We start from the raw sequence: 21284 nt of genomic DNA, 5'->3' as shown, positions 1-21284 counted from the left end.
AGACCTGGCTTCGAATCACGCCTGGCAGCTCACCGGCCCGTAGCCTCCGACAAGTCCCTGAGCCCGCGTCTGACCGCGTCTTCCCGCAGGGACCGTCCCTCCCTCCTTGGGGGCTGACGTCAGGCTCTGAGCTGGTGTCCTCCAGGTGCCTCCCAGGCTGCGCTCAAAAAGAGGCAATCTGGGGCCAGCCCGGTGGCGCAGTGGTTAAGTGTGCACGTTCCACTTTGGCGGCCAGGGGTTCACCGGTTTGGATCCCCAGTGCAGACATGGCACCGTTTGGCAGGCCATGCTGTGGCAGGCGTCCCACATATAAAGTGGAGGAAGATGGGCATGGATGTTAGCTCAGGGCCAGTCTTCCTCAGCGAAAAGAGGAGGGTTGGCAGCAGTTAGCTCAGGGCTAATCTTCCTCAAAGAAAAAAAAAAAAAGAGGCCATCATTCCATCTTCACACTCATTGTCACAATGGCTCCCATTTATGCAGTCTCGACCGTGTGCCAGACACCCTTCCAAGTCCTTGACGATGCATCTTCACAACCATGCCGTGAGCTGGGGGCTGTTAGTCTCCCATCTTACAGGTAAGGAAAGTGAGGCGTTGAGAGTTAAGTGACTTGCCTGCAGTCGCCAGACCTTCAGGGGCAGAGCTGAATAATTGTGTCACTGCCTACTCGGGGCCATGTTGGCTGGACCCAAGCCTTCTGCAGTGGGGGGTTGGCTGTGCACATGGACCCGTCCACACGCAGCCTGCTGGGCAGACACCCGACTGAACGGAAGAGTGACCCATCGCAAGGTGCCCCCGCGGCATGTCCTGGTCGGCCGGGTGGGAGAAGGCATCATGCTGGGCTTGACAGACTCAGCCCCCATCCAGCCCTTTCCAAGCACGTGACCAGGCTGTCTAAGAAACTCACTTCTCCGAGCCTCAGTGTCCGCGCCTTTGTAATGGGCACGTATCTGTCCTTCCAGCTTTCCCAGATGGTTGCCATTTGCAATAATGTGGACAGAGTGCCCAGCCCCATACGTGGCGGCTGGGCTTAAAATGAAAGCCAGTGTGATCGTTCCTGTGGCTGCTACAAGACACCACCAGCCCAGCAACTTAGAAAGACACATGGTTCTCTCCTTACAGTTCTGGAGGTCAGAAGTCCAGTCTGGATCTCATCAGGCTGGAAGCGAGGTGTCGGCAGGGCTGTGTTCCTTGCTGATGGCTTAGGGGCGATCTGTTTCCCTGCTCATTCAGGTGTTAGCAGAATCCGGTTCCATGTGGTTGGAGGAGTGAGGGCTCCATGTCCTTGCTGACTGTCCACTGGGAGCTGCCCTTCGCTCCGGGAGGCCCCGGCCCACTCCTCGCACTTGGACCCCTGCCTCTCAGAAGCAGCGATGGTGCCGGAGTCCTCCTCACACCCCGGCCCTTGGGGCTCTGACTCGGCTGGGAGAGAGTCTCCTCTTAAAGGACTTAAGTGATTAGACTCGGTCCACCTGGATAATCCGGGATAATCTCCCCATCTCCAAGGCCGTAACCTTAATGACGTCTGCAAAGTCCCTTTTGCCACGTAAGGTAACATATTCACAGAGTCCAGGATTAGGACGAGGACATCTTTGGAGGCCATTATTCTGCCTATCCCGGAAGGCAACGGAAGTCAAATGAAAGCAGATCAGCATTGCCAGGGCCTCGGGGTTCACCCAGGGCAGACGTCCCCTTTTATAGAGAAGAACTGAGGCCCAGAGAGGCTCCAGGTGGCTGCCCAGGATGACACAGCGGGTCTGTGGCAGGTCTCCAGCACCCTGGCCAGGTGCCCCAGCCTCTGTCCATGAGACCGCTCGACGTGGCTTTCTCCTGGAAAGACTTTCAACTTTCCAAAGCCGTTTTTCTGCTACCCGCGCTCTCTTCTGATCCTCCACCCTCCCGGGGAGCGGGCACACGGTGGCTCGTCTCTGGAACTGGTGCGAGCAAGGACTCACCTCCTTCTCTCCCAGGCTTCCAAGAGGATCAGAGAGAAATGGGCCAAAAGAGCCCCTGGCGAGGCCGGTGCCTGGGAAACAAAGAGAGAGGGAGAGGGCGCTCCTCTCCCTGGACGAGCCCTCCACGCGCAGGTCCCCTCTGATCCTCCCAGGCGTTCTGCAGGGAAGGCACTGCCGGCCCAGAGCCCCCGTTAACATGGGGTTTAGCGGATATAACAGGAGGAGCCATAACAGAGAGCCACCGCTGCGGTGATGCTGTTTAACCACCAGCCACAAAACCAAAAGCAGGAAGCGCTTCCCAGCTCGGGAGACCCTGGGTCCGCCGGGCAGGGCTTGGCGGGAGCGTTGGTGTTGGCACGCGGTCTGCTCTGGTCACTCGGCAGCTCTCTGGCTGCTGTTAGGGCTTCAGCACTGTTTGAACTGACTCTGGCAGCTGGTCAGGAGTGGCCCTGGGTGGGGCGGCCGGGGCAGCAGCTTGGCTGCGTGGTCTTGTCCTCCAGCAGGCTGCTCTGGGCATGTCCTCATGGCAATCCCAGGGGACCAGGGCCGCCGGCCGGCACATTCATGTATGCAGGGGCTTTTTCAAGCCTCTGCTTAGATCTGCTTGCTGATATCCCACTGGTCAGAGAAGTCACCTGAGTCAGAGAGAGAGATGATTAAACAATCTATAGGGCAAAGTGTTTTGGTACAGAGAGGCGATTAATACAACCAGTCTACCATAGTGGCTGAGACAAAACAGAGGTTTATTTTTCTTATGTGTAAAGGATGTGAGAAGATAGGAGTTAGGGCAACTCTGTGAAATCATCAGGGATCCGGGCTTCACAGCACACAGCTTCTTGTCCTTACAGGCCAAAATGGCTGCAAGAGCTCCAACTATCATATCGATTTCCCAGGCAACAGGACGGAAGAAGGAGAGTGAGAAGGGTGGGCCCATCCCTTTTAAGTCCTAGAAGTCCCACAGAATACTTCAGCTCATATCTTGTTAGCAAGCCTGTTGTCACATGGCCAATTCTAGCTGCCAGAGAGTTTGGGGAAATGTAGTCTTTTATTTGGGCACAATGTACCTAGCTAAAAACCAGGATCTGGTGAATTTGAAAAAGAATGGATCTTTGTTAGGCAGTGAGTAGTGTCTGCCACATCCCGTTTTACAGGTGAGGGCTCAGAGGGAGAGGTCACTTGCCTGAGGTCGCACAGTCCCCTGGGCCCGAGGGAGCTGGGACCTGAACCCTGAGGGCTGCCTCTTCTCCCCTGCGTCACCATCACCACCACCGTTCACAAGCCCTTGCTGAGCGCCTGGCTGCTCAGGAGCTGCTTGCGAGCCTGCGGCGCAGACGGCTACAAGGCCGACATCCCTGACCCCTGGTTCTGGACCAAGTCTTATGCCAGGCGCTTCCCGTGCCGGTCTTCATTTAACCTCTCAACATCCCTGCCGTCGTCCCTGTTCTACAGAGGAGAAACTGAGGCACAGAGGGGTTGGGGTGGGTTCCTGGGCCACCTGACTAGAGCCTCTGTCTCTCATTACCTGGCTGGTCCAGGTGCTGGGGTAGGACTGGGTCCCACCGGGCAGCCGCAAAGGAGACCAAGGGGTTCGCAGCCCCCGCGAGGATGGGCGGTCGGATGACTGCACAGTGCAAGCCCAGGGCCTGGCCTCAGCCCACCCAAATCCCACACTGGACCGGGCACGGGCGGCGAAAGGCAGCTTGGGCTGCCAAGTCAGGCCAGCCTGGGCCCTGACCCTTCCTGCCGCCTGTGGGCTGAGGCGCCCTGGGCAGGAGACTGGAGCCCACCGCCACTTTCCTCGCCTGTAGGATGGAGGTCATGACCCCCGCTCCACTGACCACACGGCCAAATCTGCCGCTGAACCAAGAGAAGAGTGAAGGAGCGAGTGAACAGCGTCACACCCTAGAGAGGAACTTTCTCAGGTTCGAGGAAAAAAATAACACATCCCCTGGACCCGATTTTGTTTTGTTTTTTCCCAAAATATGTTCCACAGATCCAGTTCCAAAAGACATTACTAACTATGATGTGAGAAAACGGTTCTGCGGCCGGATGAGACTGGGACTGCCGGGTTAAACCAGGCGACCTGGGCCGCCTGCTGTCAGAGCCTTGAAGAAAGGGATGTGCACGTGGCCCCCACAAGCAGGGGTCTAGAACTCTGTGCGTCTGGACTTTCTTGGCCACAGAACACCTTTTCTTCATAGAAAGTGTCACCCTCGCACCAGTTCTCAGCTTTCCCTCTTTCCGTCCCACACCACGCTCTGAGAGTCCTGGTCCAGTCGGAAGGAAACGAAGGCCCGTTTTCTGGAAGAGTTCTATTTGTGGAAATTCTGTTGTGAGAGTTACGGTCAGCTCACCCAGAACGGTAGCCGGATCGTCGTGAGTTCAGTGCGTTGGTACAGGTTCAGGAGACGCACGCTCAAAAGGGCTGTGCCCTCATCGGAGGCTCCAGGAGTCCTGTTATGGTACAGACCCTGGAGGACGCGGGCACAATAGTCAACAACTGGTGAGGTGTTGTCGGCTGGCTGCTCGGTAGGAGGCCCATGTCATGGCATCGGGTCAAATTGCAGGTGGACATGGGGTCTGAGGAAGAGGGAGTTGTTAGGCACTGTCATACAAGCCAGCTGCCTTCCCCTGGCTACGCCCGAGGCCGCTGCTCCAGGGTCCAGCCCCCACGATCAGTGGACTCAGCCAGGTTCCTGAAGGGGCTAGAAAAGGCGAGAGCCTGCCCTCCTTCCTTCCTTCTTTCCTCCAATAAGTATCGACCAAGTGTCTACTCTGAGCCACACACTGTTCCAGGCACTAGGGATAAAAGATTGGATAAGACAGACAAGGTCACTGCCCTCAGATAGTGTTAGCACTAGAAAGAAAAGAAAGAGGGTGTGGGATAGCGAATGACTGGTGGGGGTGGTCAGGGAGGGCTTCTCTGAGGAGGCGGTGTAGCTGAGACCCGAGTGAAAAGGTGGAGCTGGCCCTGGAAGATCTTGGGGAAGAGGTTTCCCGGCAGAAGCACTGCGGGGCCAAGGCCCTGAGAAGGAGCTCAGTGTGATGGGAGCAGAAAGGCGGCCAGTGTGGAGGGCGCTGGGGCGAGGGGGCGAGTGGAAGGAGGCAGCGGGTGCCAGGCAGGTGGGCCTGGCGGGCCTGTGTAGCATCTGGGTTTTATTCCGGGTGCAGCGGGAAGCCGCTGAGGGCCGTCAGCAGAGTGAGGTTGTCAGAGAGGCAGCAGGGTCACAGAGGCCGGGCTTGGGGTGGGGTCCCAGGCTGCCCAGTGCCCAGACTTCTCCCCACTGCCTCTATGCCCCGGGGGTCTTCTGACGGGTGAAAGGATGAGGGCGAGTGGAGGGGTCTCCTGCCTTCCTCAGAGCTCAGAGACGTGGGGGCCCAAACCCCAGCCTCTTGCAGGAGCCAGAGTCACAGGCCTCCTGACTTCCTGCCCGTCACAGGATCCTCGTGCCAGAGGGACCTCAGAGACCACCTCAGTCAACCCCTTCATGCCCCGAGGGGGAGACGGAGACAGACAGAGGAATGAAGGGACTGGACGCTCCCCCAGGGCTCACTGGGGTCGCAGGGCCCTGGACCACCTGCTCCAGCCAAGCAGGCCCCGCCTGGCCGGCTCCCCTCCCCCTCTCGGCCACAAGCCTCTTTTGTGCTTGCTCCCTGGGGCTCCATCTCCTTGCAGGGGTCACGGGGCACCACTGACCCCATCCCCGCCGGCGCGCCCGGCTGGTAATTGAAAATACCAGAATTCCCTGAAGACCAGCTTCCAGGGAAACCTGACACCCCAGGGTGGGCGGCAGGCAACAGGAGAGATGGGAGAGCATCCAGCTGTTCCCTTTTCTCCGCCGTTAATCCCCCCGGATTCCAGGAGAAAGGCCGGCCCTGCTTGGCCCCCACTGGCCCGGGTTGATCATCTTCCCAGCAAATGCCGCCTCCTTGCCACTCCCAGGGTTACGGGGCTTATGGGATCAGAGTCCGGGTTAGCTGCCCGTAACCCAAGCCTGCCAGCTTAAGCCCACCAAGCCCAGACCCCCATGGCCGTGGGGGACCTGCCTCCGTCAACAGCTGAGCTCCAGAGCCGGGCGGCCCGGGCGGGCGGGGGTGAGTGAGTCAGCACTGGGGGGAGTTAGCTGTGCAGGCACAGGATGGGAGCTGGACCAGGGTGTCCTCAGAGGCCCTCTGAGGTCCACTGGTTCCCAGACCTCCCTGGTCAGCCTGCCTCTGCCGCAGCCAACGGAGGGGAAAGGATATGTGGACCTGGGCGGGCCTGGGTTCAAACCCCAGCTCTTGCCTGCTGTGTGTGCCTTTGAGCTAGTTAGTTCCTACCTCAGTGCCTCTGTTGCCTCATCTATAAAATGGGTCTAATAGTCACACGAGCCTCATAGGGTTGATGAGGGTGAAATGAGCTAACTGACGTGAAGCGTTTGGAAAAGTGCCTGGCACAGAGTGAACAAGGACGTGTTACAGGTGTTAGCTGTGGGGGCCATCCCTTTGCTTTATTTGCTGGGCATCATTGGCATACAGGGGTTGTCAGAATGACAGCCTTGTGTTTTAGTTGAGGAGCAGGTTGCCACCCCTGCTGCTGTCCTTCTGTGGCTCCCCAGTCCCTTCAGAGCAGGGCACGCTCCTAGGCCTGGAGGTCCAGCCCCCACCTGCTTCGACAGCCTGGTCCCCACGCCTCTCTTGGAACTACGGGTACCACTGCTTTGGGGCTCTCTGGGCCTGAGCGCCCGGGGGCATCGTTTGGCCTGGGCAGGTGAGAGGCCGTCTTGGGAAGAAGCCCGGCTGTGAGAAGCTGCGTGATGGCTGAAAACATTCTAGACCAGGACTCGGCTGGGCTGGGCTCCAGTCCCAGTCCTGGCCCCACCTCTACCTGCTGGGTGACCTTGGACAGGTCGCTTCCCTTCTCTGGCCCCGAATCCGCTACTGCTCAAAGTGTGGTCCACACGCCAGCAGCATCGACATCATGAGGGAGCTTTTAGAACTGCAGACCCCCAGGCCGCACCCCACACTTGCTGGATCAGAATCTCTGCTGGGTGGCGCCTGCAGTGTGAGTTCTAACAAGTCTCTGGTTCTCTCCTTATGCCCCTCAAGTCTGAAAAGTGCAGTGATCTCTAGGGACACATTCTGCCGCTTTTCTTCGCTGCTGGAAGTGAAATCACCGGGAAAGTTTGAAGGGAGCAGGAATGCCCCTTCTCGGGCCCAGATGACCTTGGCCACGCCCCGACCCAAAAGCTCCAGCCTGGAGTAGGTGCACCGTGAGTCAAGACAGATATGCTGTCTGCCCTTAGCCAGGAGCCCCCGGAAGGCAGGGAGCCGGCGAGGTTCCTGCCTCGAGCCCCAGCCCCCAGCGTCACACCAGCACCAATGCCGGCCTCAGAGCGACTCTGAACTGAAATATGTTTTCCAGCTTTATTGAGATATTATTGCCATATAACATGTAAGTTTAAGGTGGACAGTGTGGTGTTTTCATACATGTACATATTGCAAGACGGTTCCCACAATAAGGTAACACTTCCATCCCCTCATGTAAGTACCACTTCTTATGTGCGGTGATAACATTTGAGATCTACTCTCTGAACAGCTTTCACGTACACAGTACAGTATTGTTAATTATAGTCACACACTGTACGTTGATCCCAGAACTTGTCCATCTGATAGCCGGGAGTTTGTACCCTCTCACAGCATCTCCCCATTTCCCCCACCCCCAGCCCCTGGCACTTAATTCTTATTATTAAGAATCTAGGGCTGAGTGAGAGAAGGATAATCTGTGTATGACTCCACTCATATGAGGAATTTAAAATTATGGACTAAGAACAGTTTAGTGGATACCAGGGGAAAGGTGGGGTGGGGGGTGGGCACAAAGGGTGAAGTGGTGCACCTACAACATGACTGACAAACATTAATGTACAACTGAAATTGCACAAGATTGTAACCTATCATTAACTCAATTAAAAAAAAAAAAAAAGAATCGAGGGCTGGCCCGGTGGTGCAGCGGTTAAGTTCCCACGTTCCGCTTCAGTGGCCCAGGGTTCGCCGGTTCGGATCCTGGGTATGGACATGGCACCGCTTGGCAAACCATGCTGTGGCAGGCATCCCACATATAAAGTAGAGGAAGATGGGCACGGATGTTAGCTCACGGCCAGTCTTCCTCAGCAAAAAGAGGAGGATTGGCAGCAGATGTTAGCTCAGGGCTAATCTTCCTCAAAAAAAAAAAGGAATCGAAATGGTGTTAATAATATCTCCGTCCCGATAGTGCCAGGCACTGCACTCAAACCTTTACATGCATTTCTTCTTTTAAACCCATGGCATCCTTGCCAGAGGAGGGTCCCCATTTGACAGGTGTAGAAACTGCAGCTCAGAGAGGTTAAGAGAACTTGCTCAAGGTCACGACATGAGAGAGTGGAGGAGTGGGGAGTTGCAGGCGGGTCTGTCCCTGGGCTCCCAACCACTAGGCTACACTGCCTTTTGGGGCTGGGTTGGAATTTCCTCAGCTGAGCGTTCTGCACGTCTAAGCAGGAAGCCCTAGGTGTGTGAGTGCACACACAGCAGCGGCTCACCGAGAACACTCCTTACCCATCCTTGCGGGCTCGGTGCGTGTCTGATGCGCCACAGATACAAGGGATGTGCAATGGCAGCACGCCCCCCCCCCCCCCCGCACACACCCCTCCCCGCCTTGGTGAGGGACCCCAGCGTTCCAAGGAGCCCTGGAGATGCCCGCACCCAGCTCCTCCCACCAGAATCATCCTCAGACTCTTGGAGGCTGGGGTGGAGGACATCCTCTCCGAATCCTTGGTAGCTGAGTTTAAAACATCCTCGCAGACTTCTCAGAGCACGTGCGTGCACACACACATGCACACATGTGAACACACATGTACATACACAGAGAGACCTGAGCGGTCACTGCCCTGTGGGTTGGCTGAGAAGTTGGGGTGGGAGTACCTCCTGGGCCAGCAGGAAGGGTGAGCCCCCTCAGGATCCCCCAGATTGGTCCAGGTCTGGGACACTCCAGAAGGGACTTGTTTGGTTGTTTTCAGTGGGGAGCCGACTAGCACAGGCCAGAGAGAGGGGCGGCCGGCCCGGGCCTCACGGAGGAGCAGGGCCGCCAGCAGACAGGGAGAACGGAGCGCTCAGCTCCACGCCAAAGTGGCGTTGGAGTGAGGGCTGGGGCCACGGCTGCAGTCAGGTCAGGCAACGAGGGGCAGGAAGTAGGACCGGCTCTGAGGGCAGCAGGGGCATAGCTGGGGCAGGACGACTCAGCTGCAGGCCCCGCCCGGCACCTCACTAGCTGTACAACCCTGGGGAAGTCACGGTGCCTCTCTGAGCCTCAGTTTCCTCATCTGCAAATTGAGGATATGGACCGCCCCCCAATCCCACATTGTTGTTGAGAAGATCAGACGACATGACACAGGTTAGCTCTCAGTGCACAATGGCAGGTGCCCAGTGACCCCCGTGGACACTCGCAGCGCAGACCACAGGCCAGGCACCACACCGAGCACTCGACGCCATTTCATCATTCGTTCCTCACAACAGCCCCGAGGTACATCACCATTGGGCTCATTTTACAGACGAGCTCTGAGCACCCCTCCCTCAGCTCCAGCAACATCCTCATTCATTCCCGGTGCGCAGTGACCTGGAACCGGGCCCACCGCGCAGTCGCCAGTGCTGGGCTGGCAAAGAGCCTGAGCCACCATCTCAGGTCCTAGCCCTCCACTGCCTTGCTGTACAACCTTGGGCAGGTGACTGAGCAGCTCCAAGCCTCAGTTTCCCCACCTATAAACTGGGATGTTAAGAGCCCCCAGCCCATAGGGCAGTTGCGAGGATTCTGTCATGCCTGTGTTAATAGGGGCAAAGAGCCTAGAACCATGCTTGACACAGATAAGGGCTCAGTAGGGGTAGGTTAGTGGCTTTATCGTTGTTGTTGTTGTTGTTGTTGTTATCACGCACATACACATGACTTCATGGAACAAGAGAAACGTGGCTTCCTGCCCCCAGGCCTCTGGTGAAACTGTGTTGCTTTGTCCTGCCACTTACTATCCGTGTAGCCTCGGGCAAGGCACTTTATTCCTATTCTCAGCTTCCCCATCTACAAACTGGGCCCAAGGATGTCTGCCCCACCGGTTGTGCCTGTCAAGTGGGTTAATGCACATCAAGGGCAGAGCCCCGTACCCAGCATGTGGTCAACACGTGGTCAGTGGGCAGCCTTCGGACTGGGTCTTCCCGACACCCTGGGAGGGAGCTGGGGAGCCGGAGTCTCCCTGTTTGACTAAGGAGGAAACTGCAGGGAGCCGGGTCCCTGGGTTTCTCAAGAGGCTGCCCTGATGGGGCTGGGACCCGAGCTGAGGGCCAGGCAGCACTTCCTTGGGGAACAGAAGGAGCAGAGACTTGTCTGGGATGCCTGGACCAGCCTCCAGGTCCTTCTTGTGGGGGTTGCCACCCGTCTGGGGTGTCTTAGACCAATTTTCCATGACTCCTGGAGTGCTGGAGGGAAGCCCAGAGCCGTCAGGCCCACGCTGGCCCTGGGCTGACCCAGCTTCGGGCCCAGGGCTGCGCGGGAAGCACAGGCCGGGAGCACTTGAGCTGCAAGACCCCAGAGATCTCCCAGCCGCGCCCGTGGTGCAGAGGAGGGAGCCAAGGCCAGAGAGGGGGGCAGCTTGCCTAAGGTCACACAGCCGGTTAGCAGCAGGCCAGAGAACAGAGCCCGGGTCTTCTGAACAACAGACTGTTTCCCTCCACCCTTGGGGATGAAGGCACAGAAACAGGTGCATCATCACCAAGCTTCAAGCCGCCATGAGCCCCTGCAGGTCCCCGGTCCACGCCCATGTCCACAGGTCAAAGCCTTTGTGAAGTGTGACTGGTCGGAGGAGAAGGTGAGCCTCAGCATTCAGCTGCCCTGTGCTGGCCAGGACAGCACACCTGCTCGTCACAGCCCTGCCCAGGGGCCAAGACAGGCTGCAGGCGCTGCTGCCTTCCTCCTCGACAGTCCTCAGCCCCTCCTGGGACCAGGAAAACCTTGGGCCCGGAGCGGCAAGGGGGCTCCCTGCAGCCACACCACAGGAAGGGACCGAGTCGGGAGTCCCGCCCTGCTGGCCCAGCTCTCGGGCCCAGCACTGCTCTGGAGCACGGCAGACCTGGACCCAGGCCCCAGCTCCCCTGCTGACAGGCTGTGTGGCCTCAGGAAGCTGCTGGCCCCTCCGAGCTTCCGAGTCTTCACTGGACAGCGAGGCTGACACTCCCCCCCCCCCCCCCCCCACCGACAGTCAGCTCAGGAAATACGTGTGTAAAGGGCCCAGGCCATGTCTGACACATAGTAGGCACTTTGCACAGGTTTGTTCCATTGAGAAAAAGGCAAAAAATACAGACCGGGGTGCATTGTGAAATCAGGACTCACGGAAAGGGCTGCATGCCGTGAACTCGCTGTGTGGTCTTGGGCAGCGCACAACCCCTCTCTGGTCCTCAGTTTACACATCTGTAAAATGGGAGAATGGCACTAAGTTATTTCTGAGAGTCCTTCTAGCACTAAACACAGCCTCCCCTGACTTGTCACCTTCCATGGGGCAGTGGCAACAGGCGAGGAGGGAGGAATTCATTGATTGAGGGGAAATTCATATAATGTACAATTACCCATTTTAGCATGTAATTTCAGTGGCATTTCGTGCATTCACACTGTTGGGCAATTACTGCCTCTATCTAGTGCCGAAACATTTTCATCACCCCAGAAGAAAACCCCACACCCGACGGTCCCCATTCCCCTACCCCCAGCCCCGGCACCACCCATCTGCTGATCGTCTCTATCCATTTACTTATTCTGAATATTCCGTATAAATGGGGTCATGCAATAGGTGACCTTTTGTGTCTGTCCTTCACTTAGCATATTTTTGAGGTTCATCCACGTTGTAGCATATGTCAGTTCTTCATTCTTTTTTATGGATAAATAGGATTCTTTCGTATGCGTATACACAGTTTGTTTATCATCCATCCGCTGAGGGACGTGGGTTGTTCCCACCTTCTGGCGGTTGTGAGCGGTGCTGCTGTAAACATTCGTGTACAAGGATTTATTTGAATACAGGTTTTCAGTTCTTTGGGGCATATAAGTAGCAGTTGAATTGCTAGGTCTTACGGTAATTCTATGTTTAACTTTTTAAGAAACCACCAAACTGTTTTCCATAGTGGCTGTGGATTTGTTTTTGTATCTTTAATTTAGGGGGTCAGTTTTCTTCACTGCTGAATCCCTGGCACATAGTAGGTACTCACTGCAAATTTGTTGAAGGAATAAGTGACTCCGCCACCTTCTCTGCTTCCCTCTCCCAGAGCCCCATCGCCATGGCTGGTCCAGCAGACTAAACTCCAAGAGAGAACAAACAACCTGTCACCCAGCCCATGTGGGGCCAGGCCTGAGAAGGGCCCAGTGCCTCTCTCTTGGCTTGAGATGGCTTGAGCTTCCCCAGGGATGGCCACAGTTCTCTAAGCTGCCCCACGAGAGCACCTGTCGCCCCCGCACGAGACCCTCAGCACCCTATCAGCTACCCAGGCTGACTGTGTGGCCTCAGCCAGATGCCTTCCCCTCTCTGGTCCCACAGCTCTCTGTCGGGACACCTCTGAGGTTGGGCCAGAAGCTGCACCCCCTCATGCCTGCCCCTGACACCTGACCTGTGACCTCTCTTCCAGCTCCGTCGGCCGTGTCCATCATGCACCAGGTGAGCCGCACCGTGGACAGCATCACCCTGTCGTGGTCCCAGCCCGACCAGCCCAATGGCGTCATCCTGGATTATGAGCTGCAGTACTATGAGAAGGTACCTGTGCTCCCGGGCGCTCCTCCACCCTCCACCTCCCTGAGGGCCCCCTGGGGCCTGGTCTTCTACCGACCTGCAAGATGAAGTGCGCTGATGGAGCAGAAAGAGCACTGGCCTCAGAGTCATACGGCCTGGCTTGCATTCTGGCTCCACTCCTCCCTGGCTGTGAGACCTCAGGCAGGTGCCTTGACCTCTCTGAGTTTTGCTTTTCTGGTCTAGGGGATCAGACCAGCAATCAGTAAAATGCAATGGTCACAGCCCTTTCCCCACGAAGACCCACTTCATCTTGACTTGAGTGGACCTGATGTTCTGAAAAAACAGGTTTTCCAAAAAGCTGCATCCATTAAGCAATAATTCGTTATTCATCCATTCTGAAGCAGAGATTTGCAGCTGCTCAGAGAGCTTCTGTGTAGGCTGAGAGCGCGGGGCTTCCGCCCGCGTTGCTCTGATTCAGCTACACTTGTTTTCGTCTGCTGGAATGCCCTGTGTGGGGAGAGTGGCTGATCTTTGAGCTTATAACTTATTCCTGCCTCAGGGACGACCGGGACCCAGGGGCCCAGGCTGGGAAGCCACTGGTGTGGTGGAAGGAGCACTGGACTAGGAGTCAGAAATCCCAGCTCCATCCATAACCACCACGTGGCCTTGGGCAGGCATCTTCCTCTCCAAGCCTCAGTTTCCTCCTGTGTCAAGGGTGAATGAGAGTGGCTCGTGTGGGGGCCATGCAGATCAAGGGGAAAAGGAGGAAGGCGCCCAGCGCAGGCTCGGCCCTCAGGCACCTCCCTCTTCTGCCTGGCCCGCTGCACAGTGGACAAGGGCTGCCCCATGTGAGGCCAGGGGAGCAGCACATCTGAGTGTCAGGCCTGCACAGAACAGGGGCCAGGCGGGACAGAGCGGCTGGACATCAGAGGCCCGGGAAACTCTCTCTTTTGACTGGTGACTTTTCTTACCTGTTCCCTGAGGCACCAAACAGCCACAGAGACTGCAAAGGCCCCTGGGAAAAGTGTCACTGGGCTCCCATTCAGACTAAGGTGTAAATGACTATAGGAAGTGCTTTAGTTGGGGGCAAGCCCACTGGGAACCAGAAATCGATGGAAAGGCTGTCCCTAACCACTGAGAGCCAGCCCTGCTGGAGCCCCACCTTCTGAGGCCCAGCCAGGCCCTTCCACTCTATTCACTGCCGGGTCAGCCAAACTCTGGTGGTCTCAGGGGCTTGTCAGACACCTGTCCAGCCTCCCCAGCTGGTTTATGCTTGTTAGTTCCCTTGCTCATCCCCTCCTCTAGGCAGTGCGTCCCAAGAGGCCAGGGACCACACCTGTCCCACTCTCCACCTGCCCCCCAGCACCCTGGGCCTGGCCCCAAGGAGATGCTCGATAAATACTGGTTGAATGAATAAGGGAATGAATCCCTTCCCGTGGCCTGTTCCTTGAGGGTGGAGCCCTTGCCTCATCCCTGCGTGTCCCCAGCCTGGCGCACAGTAGGTGCTCAAGAGGTGTTGCGTGGCCTGAGCTGGGTATGATGGAGGGGAAGCAGCTCCACCCCTCGCCGGGCCCTCGAGGGCCTTGAAGGAGCCAGGCACGGGCATCCCGATAGCCAGACCGGCTGCTCCCCGGCCCGGCAAGCCCAGGCCCTGCAGGAGGCAGCAGGCCCGCACCTTCTGGCAGGGACGGCTTAGCGACTCAGAATTCAAAAAGGAAAAAAAAACTAATTAAGAAGCTTTATCATTAAATGAAACTGAAAGTGTCTGTCCCCAAAGACCGGAGCGGAAATGAGGAATCCCAGTGCGGGCCCTGCCTACGACCCATTTCCTACCGAGGCGGGAGGGGCTGGGCAGGCTGACGGAGGCGGGAACCGGGAGGCAGCGCTGCCCTACTTTCTGCCGCTGCTCAGGCATTGCCAGGCCCCTGGCCGGGGTGGCAGGACCAGCAGGCCCATGGCAGCACGGGTACCACCTGCCCACATGTCATGAGCACTCAGTATGTGCTCAGTGCATCAGCTCCAGTATCTCATTCATCCTCGCAGCAGCTCTATTCACCCTGTTGGACAGGAGGGGAAACTGAGGCACAGAGAAGTTATGTGACTTGTCCGAGAGCACCCAGCTGCTAAGTGGCAGAGCAAGGATTTGGCCCTGTGCTCTCCACCTGGCTCTCCTGCCTCCCAGTCTTCTCCCAGGGATGCTTCTGGGCTGACCATTAAGAGGTGCACAGGACCAGGCTCTGATGGAGGGTTTTAGGCACAAATGGTGAAAGAGGGGCTGGCCTGAGGCCTGGCTGTGCTGGGAGGTGGCCCTACTTCTGTCAGCCCCTCCTCCCCGGCCTGGGGTGAGAGAGAGGCGGCTTGGCGTCTGACACCGGGGAGATGGACACTGGTTCATTCCACATTCACTGTCACCAACTTTGGGATGGGCCCTGAGCTGGGTCCCGGGAATACTGAGAATAACCAGACAGGCCCGGGGGCCTTGGGGACTTCGCTGGAAGAGAGGTCACAGATCAGGGGTCAGGGGCAGGCATGAGGGGGTGCAGCTTCTGGCCCAACCTCAGAGGTGTCCCGACAGAGAGCTGTGGGACCAGAGAGGGGAAGGCATCTGGCTGAGGCCACACAGTCAGCCTGGGTAGCTGATAGGGTGCTGAGGGTCTCGTGCGGGGGAAACAGTGGACTTCGCAGTCCTGGGAGAAGGACAGATTCAGAGACAAATAGCCATTAGACAAGATGGGATTCAAGCCTCAGAAGGGCCAGCAAAGATCCTACAGAGGCCCCAAGGAGGGACCTGTAATCCTAGCATGGGGAGAGGAAGTCTTCATTCAGGTGACATTTGAGCTAAGCCTTGAAAGACGCTGGTTCACCAGACAAGTGATGAGAGCATGGTCATTCCAGGCAGCAAGAATGGCATGTGTAAAGGCCCTGGGGCAGGAATGTGCTGGCTGCATTCAGGGAACAAAGAAGGTGCGTGTGGCAAGAGTGACATGAACAAGGGAGAGATGGGAAGGGGAGGAGTTTGGAGAGGGAGGCAGGGCTGGGTTTTGGTGGGCCTTTCAGGCCTTTGGAGTCTGGATTCAATTTAAAGTATGATAGGAAGCCATCAGAAGGTTCTGGAATGATGTGATCTGACTCAGATTACTTTAAAGATTTCTGTAGCTTGCTATGTGGAGAATAGACTACAGTGGGGTCCCAGGGACACAGGGAGACCCTGTACAGGGCTCTCACGGGACACCAAGGGAAAAGCAATGGTGGCTTGGAGTTGGAGGGCTGGCGGTAGAGATGGTGAGAAGCTGACAGATTCAGACAATATTTTGAAGCTCAGAGGACGGGGATGGTGGGGCCTTTTCCTGGGGCAGCTGTGGGTGCATGATTTGCAGGTGTAGTCATGGCGCTTGCCGGGGTGGGGAGGCGTAGCCGAGAACAGATGAGAGCATGCGGAAGAAAAACGGAAGTGGAAGGAACAAATCCAGGGGAATGGCAAGACTGAAGGAGAGAGAGAAAAAGGAGTTGATGATGGTGTTGGAGGAGATGCCAGCAGGGGGCTAGGAGGAGCAGCAGGAGTGGTTTCTGTCCCTGACCTCTAGGCAAGGCTGGGACGTCCCAGCTGCCACCCCTCCCTTCCTGAGTTAGCCCCCCGTGGGGACAAGCCAGGCCACAGGCGGGGAGATTTATTTCTGACGAGTCCACGGCCGGCTCTTCTCTAACTCTTCGGAATCGTCCTGGTGCCTGCGATTGATTTCTTTAACGAACGCTCAGGATCTTCCAGGCAGAGAAGTTAGACCCTGGGCCTGCGGTCCCGTGCGGCCTCCCCCCCCCCCCCCCCCATCTTCCCCACTCCTCCTTTCCTTCTTTAGAAACGGCTCTTTTGGAGCGGGTTCTCGCTTGCCCTTTCCCCAGCTCCACTGGGATTCCCCAGCCTGCCCGGAGCCCGGAGCCGGAGCCGGAGCCGGCAGCCACTGTGCTGGAAGACCCCTGGATGCGCTGACCGCACCAGGGCTGGCCGTTTCCATCGGTTCCAGCGTCCCCAGGGAGGCGGCCTCCTTTGGCAGCTGCCCCGAGGCACACAAGCCCAGGCTCCCTTTGGCTCCCGGAGAGCTCGAGGAGAAGAGTCATCTGTGAGGCCACCTGTGGCCAACAGGCCCTTGTAGACCACATCGATTTATGTTTTTATTCAACAGAAATTTCTACTTGGCAGAAGCCAAGGGGAAGGACATTCCAGGCAGAGGGAGCCCAGGTTGCGGGAGGAGGGGTGACCTCCGACGGTTCAGGCTGCCTCTGGGTGGTTGCCCGGGTCCGTGGAGCGGTATCTATGTGGAGAGGGTCTTCCCTCAGTCACTGAGTTTCGCATTCCTTCAGTGAACGCTGGGGAAGGCTTGCTGTGTCGTGGTGTCAGTGACGATGACGGTGACAGCCAGCATGGAGTCCTGATGTGTGTCAGAGTCTAGGCTAAAGGCTTTACCTGTTTTTTTCCTGTTGAATCTCCACAGCCACCCTGTGTGGTCCATGTGGTGTTTTCCCACTTTAGAGATGAGAAAACCAAGGCGGAGAGGGCATAAGAAATGCAGCCAGTACCTCACTGGCCCTTTATTCTGGGTAAGGACTCAAACTGAGGACTCGTGGATTTCATACGAAATTCCTTCCCGTAATCCGTCGGGGCTTACTCCTCATTCGGATGATGGAACTTCAGAGAGAGAGGATGGGGAGCGTCCCCAGTGTGCGTGGCGGGCACTACCTGATCACGTTTGATCTTTACAACCCTGAGAGCTTGGCATTTATCGTTCCATTTTCTGGGATAGAAAACGCGGGCTCGGGGAAGTGAAGGGTCCTCCCCAAGATCGCAGTGCGGGCACGCGGAAGAACTGGTGTTGGAAACGCCTTCCAGCCCGCCGCTCTGTCCTGTGCCTGGCTGCGGAGAAGGGATCCATTCAGGTTGGTTCCTCGTTCTCCCGAGGCACCTGTGCCACCTGTGGTTTCCTCCCGTCTCCCTCGTATAATCAGGAACTTAAAACTTCCGGCCCCCTAAGGGAGCGCCCACCCGGGCCGGCGTGGATCCCTGTCTGAGCCCTGGAGGATCCCATGTTGGATGCCGGCACCTAGTGGCCAACCCTGGTGCTGCATCCTGGGCTGGGAGATCTTGAATACGTAGCTCCAAGTTGGTTCATTGCTTATGTGAGTAGTTAGAGAGCACGTGCTGTGTGTGGAGTCTGGGGGTCCCAGATGAACCAGATAAGGTCCCTGCCTCAGGGAATCCACCATCCTGAGAGAAGACACGTGTCTGTCAGAACAGTAGGTGGGAGAGGAGACAGTGGACCTGCGATCTCTGGCTGGGGCATCTGGGAAGCCTCGCCAGCTGAGGGGGTGCTTGCGCTGAGTCTTGAACGATGAGTAGGTAACTGGAGGCGAATGAGGAAAGGGCATTTCAGACAGGGGCAGCTGCACATGCAGAGGCTCAGAGTGTCCGGGGAAGGTTGGGTGCCAAATAAAATATAGGACAGCAGGTTACATGTGAATTTTTTAAAGTAAATTTCTAGTATAAGTATGTCTCCAAGATTGCATGGGACATACTTACGCTAGAAAATTATTCATTGTTTATCTGAAGTTCACATTTAACTGAGCATCTGGCAGCGCCACCAGGAAAGGGGAAGCAGTCGGAGATGGCTGGAGCCTAGGGGACACTAGGATGTGGCAGGAGAGAGGGGCAAAGGGCGGGTCACGGAGGGTCTGGAATGCCAGGCTAAGGAGTGCAGCCTTCACGTTGTGGGCACTGGGGAAGGCCTCTGTGTGAGGCCCTGTATGTGAGGCCCCTTCCCTCAGGATTTTACAGTGAAGGGGGTGAGACGAGCCTGGGCCCAGGGTGAGGGGACAGAGCGGAAACCCCTCCTATGGCACCCACAGCCAGGGCTCCACAGCTCAGAGCAGGCACATATGTCTGGGAAGTCAGGAAGGCTTCCTGGAGGAGGGGGCGATGCTGACTCAGGAAAAGAGACTTGATATCTGCTGCTGCCCCCTGGCGTGGGGAGAGGGGAGGAGGGTAGCATGTCCAGACCGGCCCCTTCATCCCCTACGTCCTGAGCTCTTCCACACCTACTGGCCTTTGCACCTGCTGCTGCTCACCGGGAATGCCCTCCCCCTTCTTTGCCTGGGTGACTTCTGTTTGTTCCTGAGATCCCCCACCCAGGCCAGGCCACATGTCCCTCAGCTCATTGTGCTTACCCTACCAGTGTAAGCATTTATACCTATTAATTCATCTTATCCTCTAAACAGCCCTCTCAAGTAGCTGTTAGTACTATCCCCATTTTACAGATGAAGAAAAGGAGGAGAGAGAAGTTAAGGAACTTGCCCAAGGTCACAAAGGTAATTAGTAGAGTCCAGATTTGAACCCAGAAAGTCTGGCTCCAGTTTGTGATCTTGACCTCTACACCTTAACATTGTAATTACATCATTGCAATGGAGTCGCCCAATTACGTAAGAACACTGGAGTTACAGTTATGACCTGGAAGACCGTGGCCCACACATTGTTTCAAGAGAGTCTCAGGGGCTCTGTGCACCCCCGACACGTCCATCATTGGCTGTACAATCAGGTGTGCACTTTTCTGCTTAAGAGGTCATAGCTTTTCATCGGCTTCTCAGAGGGCTCCGTGATCCTCAAAGGGTGAAGCTTGCCACACTATTGCTTTTCTGTACTCAGCTCTCTGAGGCCCAGGCCTGTGCCTTAGCCCACGTGGGTCCCCAGGGCCCAGCCCAGGGCCTCATGCAAAGAGGGTATCTGGGGAAGGCTTGCTGGAGAGCTGACAGATGCTGAATGAGCATCATCTAGGCCGGTGCCCTCTGCGTCCGACTCCACCACGTCTCCGCTCCTCCCGCAGCGCCTGGCTCTGTCCTCTGCAGGCCCTCGGGTCACCGTGTGCAGTACTCAGGAGGTCCAGACTGGCCTTCTGCATCTCTCAAAGGAGGGAACATTAGGTCCTGGGTGCTCAAAGGCTGGACGTTAGAGGTGGCTCCATGTGGGAGCCTGGTTTTGAGTCCCAAAGCAGCCACCGGCTGGTCTACTTGGAGCATCATTTTCCCTTTCTGAGCCTCAATGCTCACCTCTCTCCAGTGTGCTGAGGCTGAACGGGGGTCCTTCCGCTTAACCCATCAAGGCACGGGGCAGGGAGGGGGACGCAGAAGTGGATCAGCTGGGCCCCCTCCCTGCCATCTCCAAGAACTCGCAGTCTGGTCCTCGGGGTCTGCGCTCGGTGACCACTCAGCACACGCATTAGGTCAGCTGCTGCTGAGAGGACGCGAGGGAACAGCTACCCACCACCCCCCGGCCCCCGAGTCCAATGGCTACGACAGCGAGGGGCTATTTTTCTTGCTCGTAGGTTTGTGTCTGTGGGTCAACAGGTGGCCCTGTTTCAGCCTAGGAGTTAGGTCAAGGTTGTCTCCACATGTTTCTCATTCTGGAACCAGCGTTTACCCGGGTTAAGCCCCCTTCATGGCAGAGAGCAGACGCACAAGTGGCCAAGCTAAATCAACAAGCGCTTGAAAAGCCTCTGCCTGCATCTTGTCCTCTAGAATATTCCAACGGCCAAAGCAAGTCACTGGGACAAATTCAGCATCCGCAAGGCAGAGAAACGTACTCTGCCTTCTTCAGTGGGAAGCGTTACGCAGCCACACGTGGAAGGTGTGGGCTGTGGTTCTCCTGCAGGGAAGGGAGCAAAGGGTCGGGAACCACAGGCGTGTATCCAGTGGCCAGACCCGCTCCCAGGGGCAGGAGCGGGCGGTGGGCTCTGGGCCTGCTGTAGGCACCAGCCTCGCTAACTGTCTTCTCTGTTCCCCGGCAGGAGCTCAGTGAGTACAACGCCACAGCCATAAAAAGCCCCACCAACACGGTCACCGTGCAGGGCCTCAAAGCCGGCGCCATCTATGTCTTCCAGGTGCGGGCACGCACCGTGGCGGGCTACGGGCGCTACAGCGGCAAGATGTACTTCCAGACCATGACGGAAGGTAGGCGGCGTGCAGAGGGCACTCACTCCCCAGACGGAGCAGCTCAAAGGCCACCATTCCTGCAAAGTGCTTTGTGCAAATTAGAAAAGACACCTCCCTTCCAGATGTCAACCTTTGTGCACTGTGCAAACTGCACAGCCGTAGATAGAAGTGCTGTTTCAGTGGCTCAGGAAGTCTCTGGACGCCCCCATTGCCATCCTGTCAGCCAGGCCGCTTCCTTTCCTAGGACTCTTGGGGGCTCAGCCCTAACTTGCCGAGCCACTCTGAGCAAGTCACTCCCATTCCCGGGTCCAAAGTTTTCTCATCTATAAAATGAAAGCATTGTATTCAGTCTGAGAGCACAAACCTGTTTTATCTGTACGTTGCTCCAGCGCTTGCAGCTGGACTGAGAAGATTTCTGAAGCCACGTCAGCAGGAAGGAGTGCTGGGATGGATTAGTAATGTCTACCCTGGGCAAGAGCATGGGAGGTTGCAGCCCGTATGCTGCGTCTCCTGGTCCGGGACCACCTGATCTCTAAGCACCCTCCCTGCTCTAATCATCTTGGAGGAGCAGCATCATTAGAGTGTGGGTTCTGATGCC

The 21284-nt window shown here is 56.9% G+C and overlaps 1 protein-coding gene across 6 annotated transcripts in view; it reads left to right on the top strand.

The window, feature by feature from the left end:
- Positions 1-21284, top strand: part of EPHB2 (EPH receptor B2) — a 181207-nt gene that overhangs the window by 143701 nt on the left and 16222 nt on the right. For 4 of the 6 annotated variants that reach the window (XM_070251468.1, XM_070251462.1, XM_023635544.2 and 1 more), the window contains exons 6-7: positions 12615-12739; positions 20542-20704. In XM_070251468.1, the coding sequence (XP_070107569.1) occupies positions 12615-12739; positions 20542-20704 (288 nt within the window). The remainder of the gene's footprint in view (positions 1-12614; positions 12740-20541; positions 20705-21284) is intronic. The other 2 variants (XM_070251488.1, XM_023635543.2) reach the window with 1 other exon arrangement.

Source organism: Equus caballus, chromosome 2 (assembly GCF_041296265.1).
Source record: "Equus caballus isolate H_3958 breed thoroughbred chromosome 2, TB-T2T, whole genome shotgun sequence".
Classification (NCBI taxonomy): Eukaryota; Metazoa; Chordata; class Mammalia; order Perissodactyla; family Equidae; genus Equus; species Equus caballus.
This window is presented reverse-complemented; position numbering and strand designations above follow the sequence as displayed.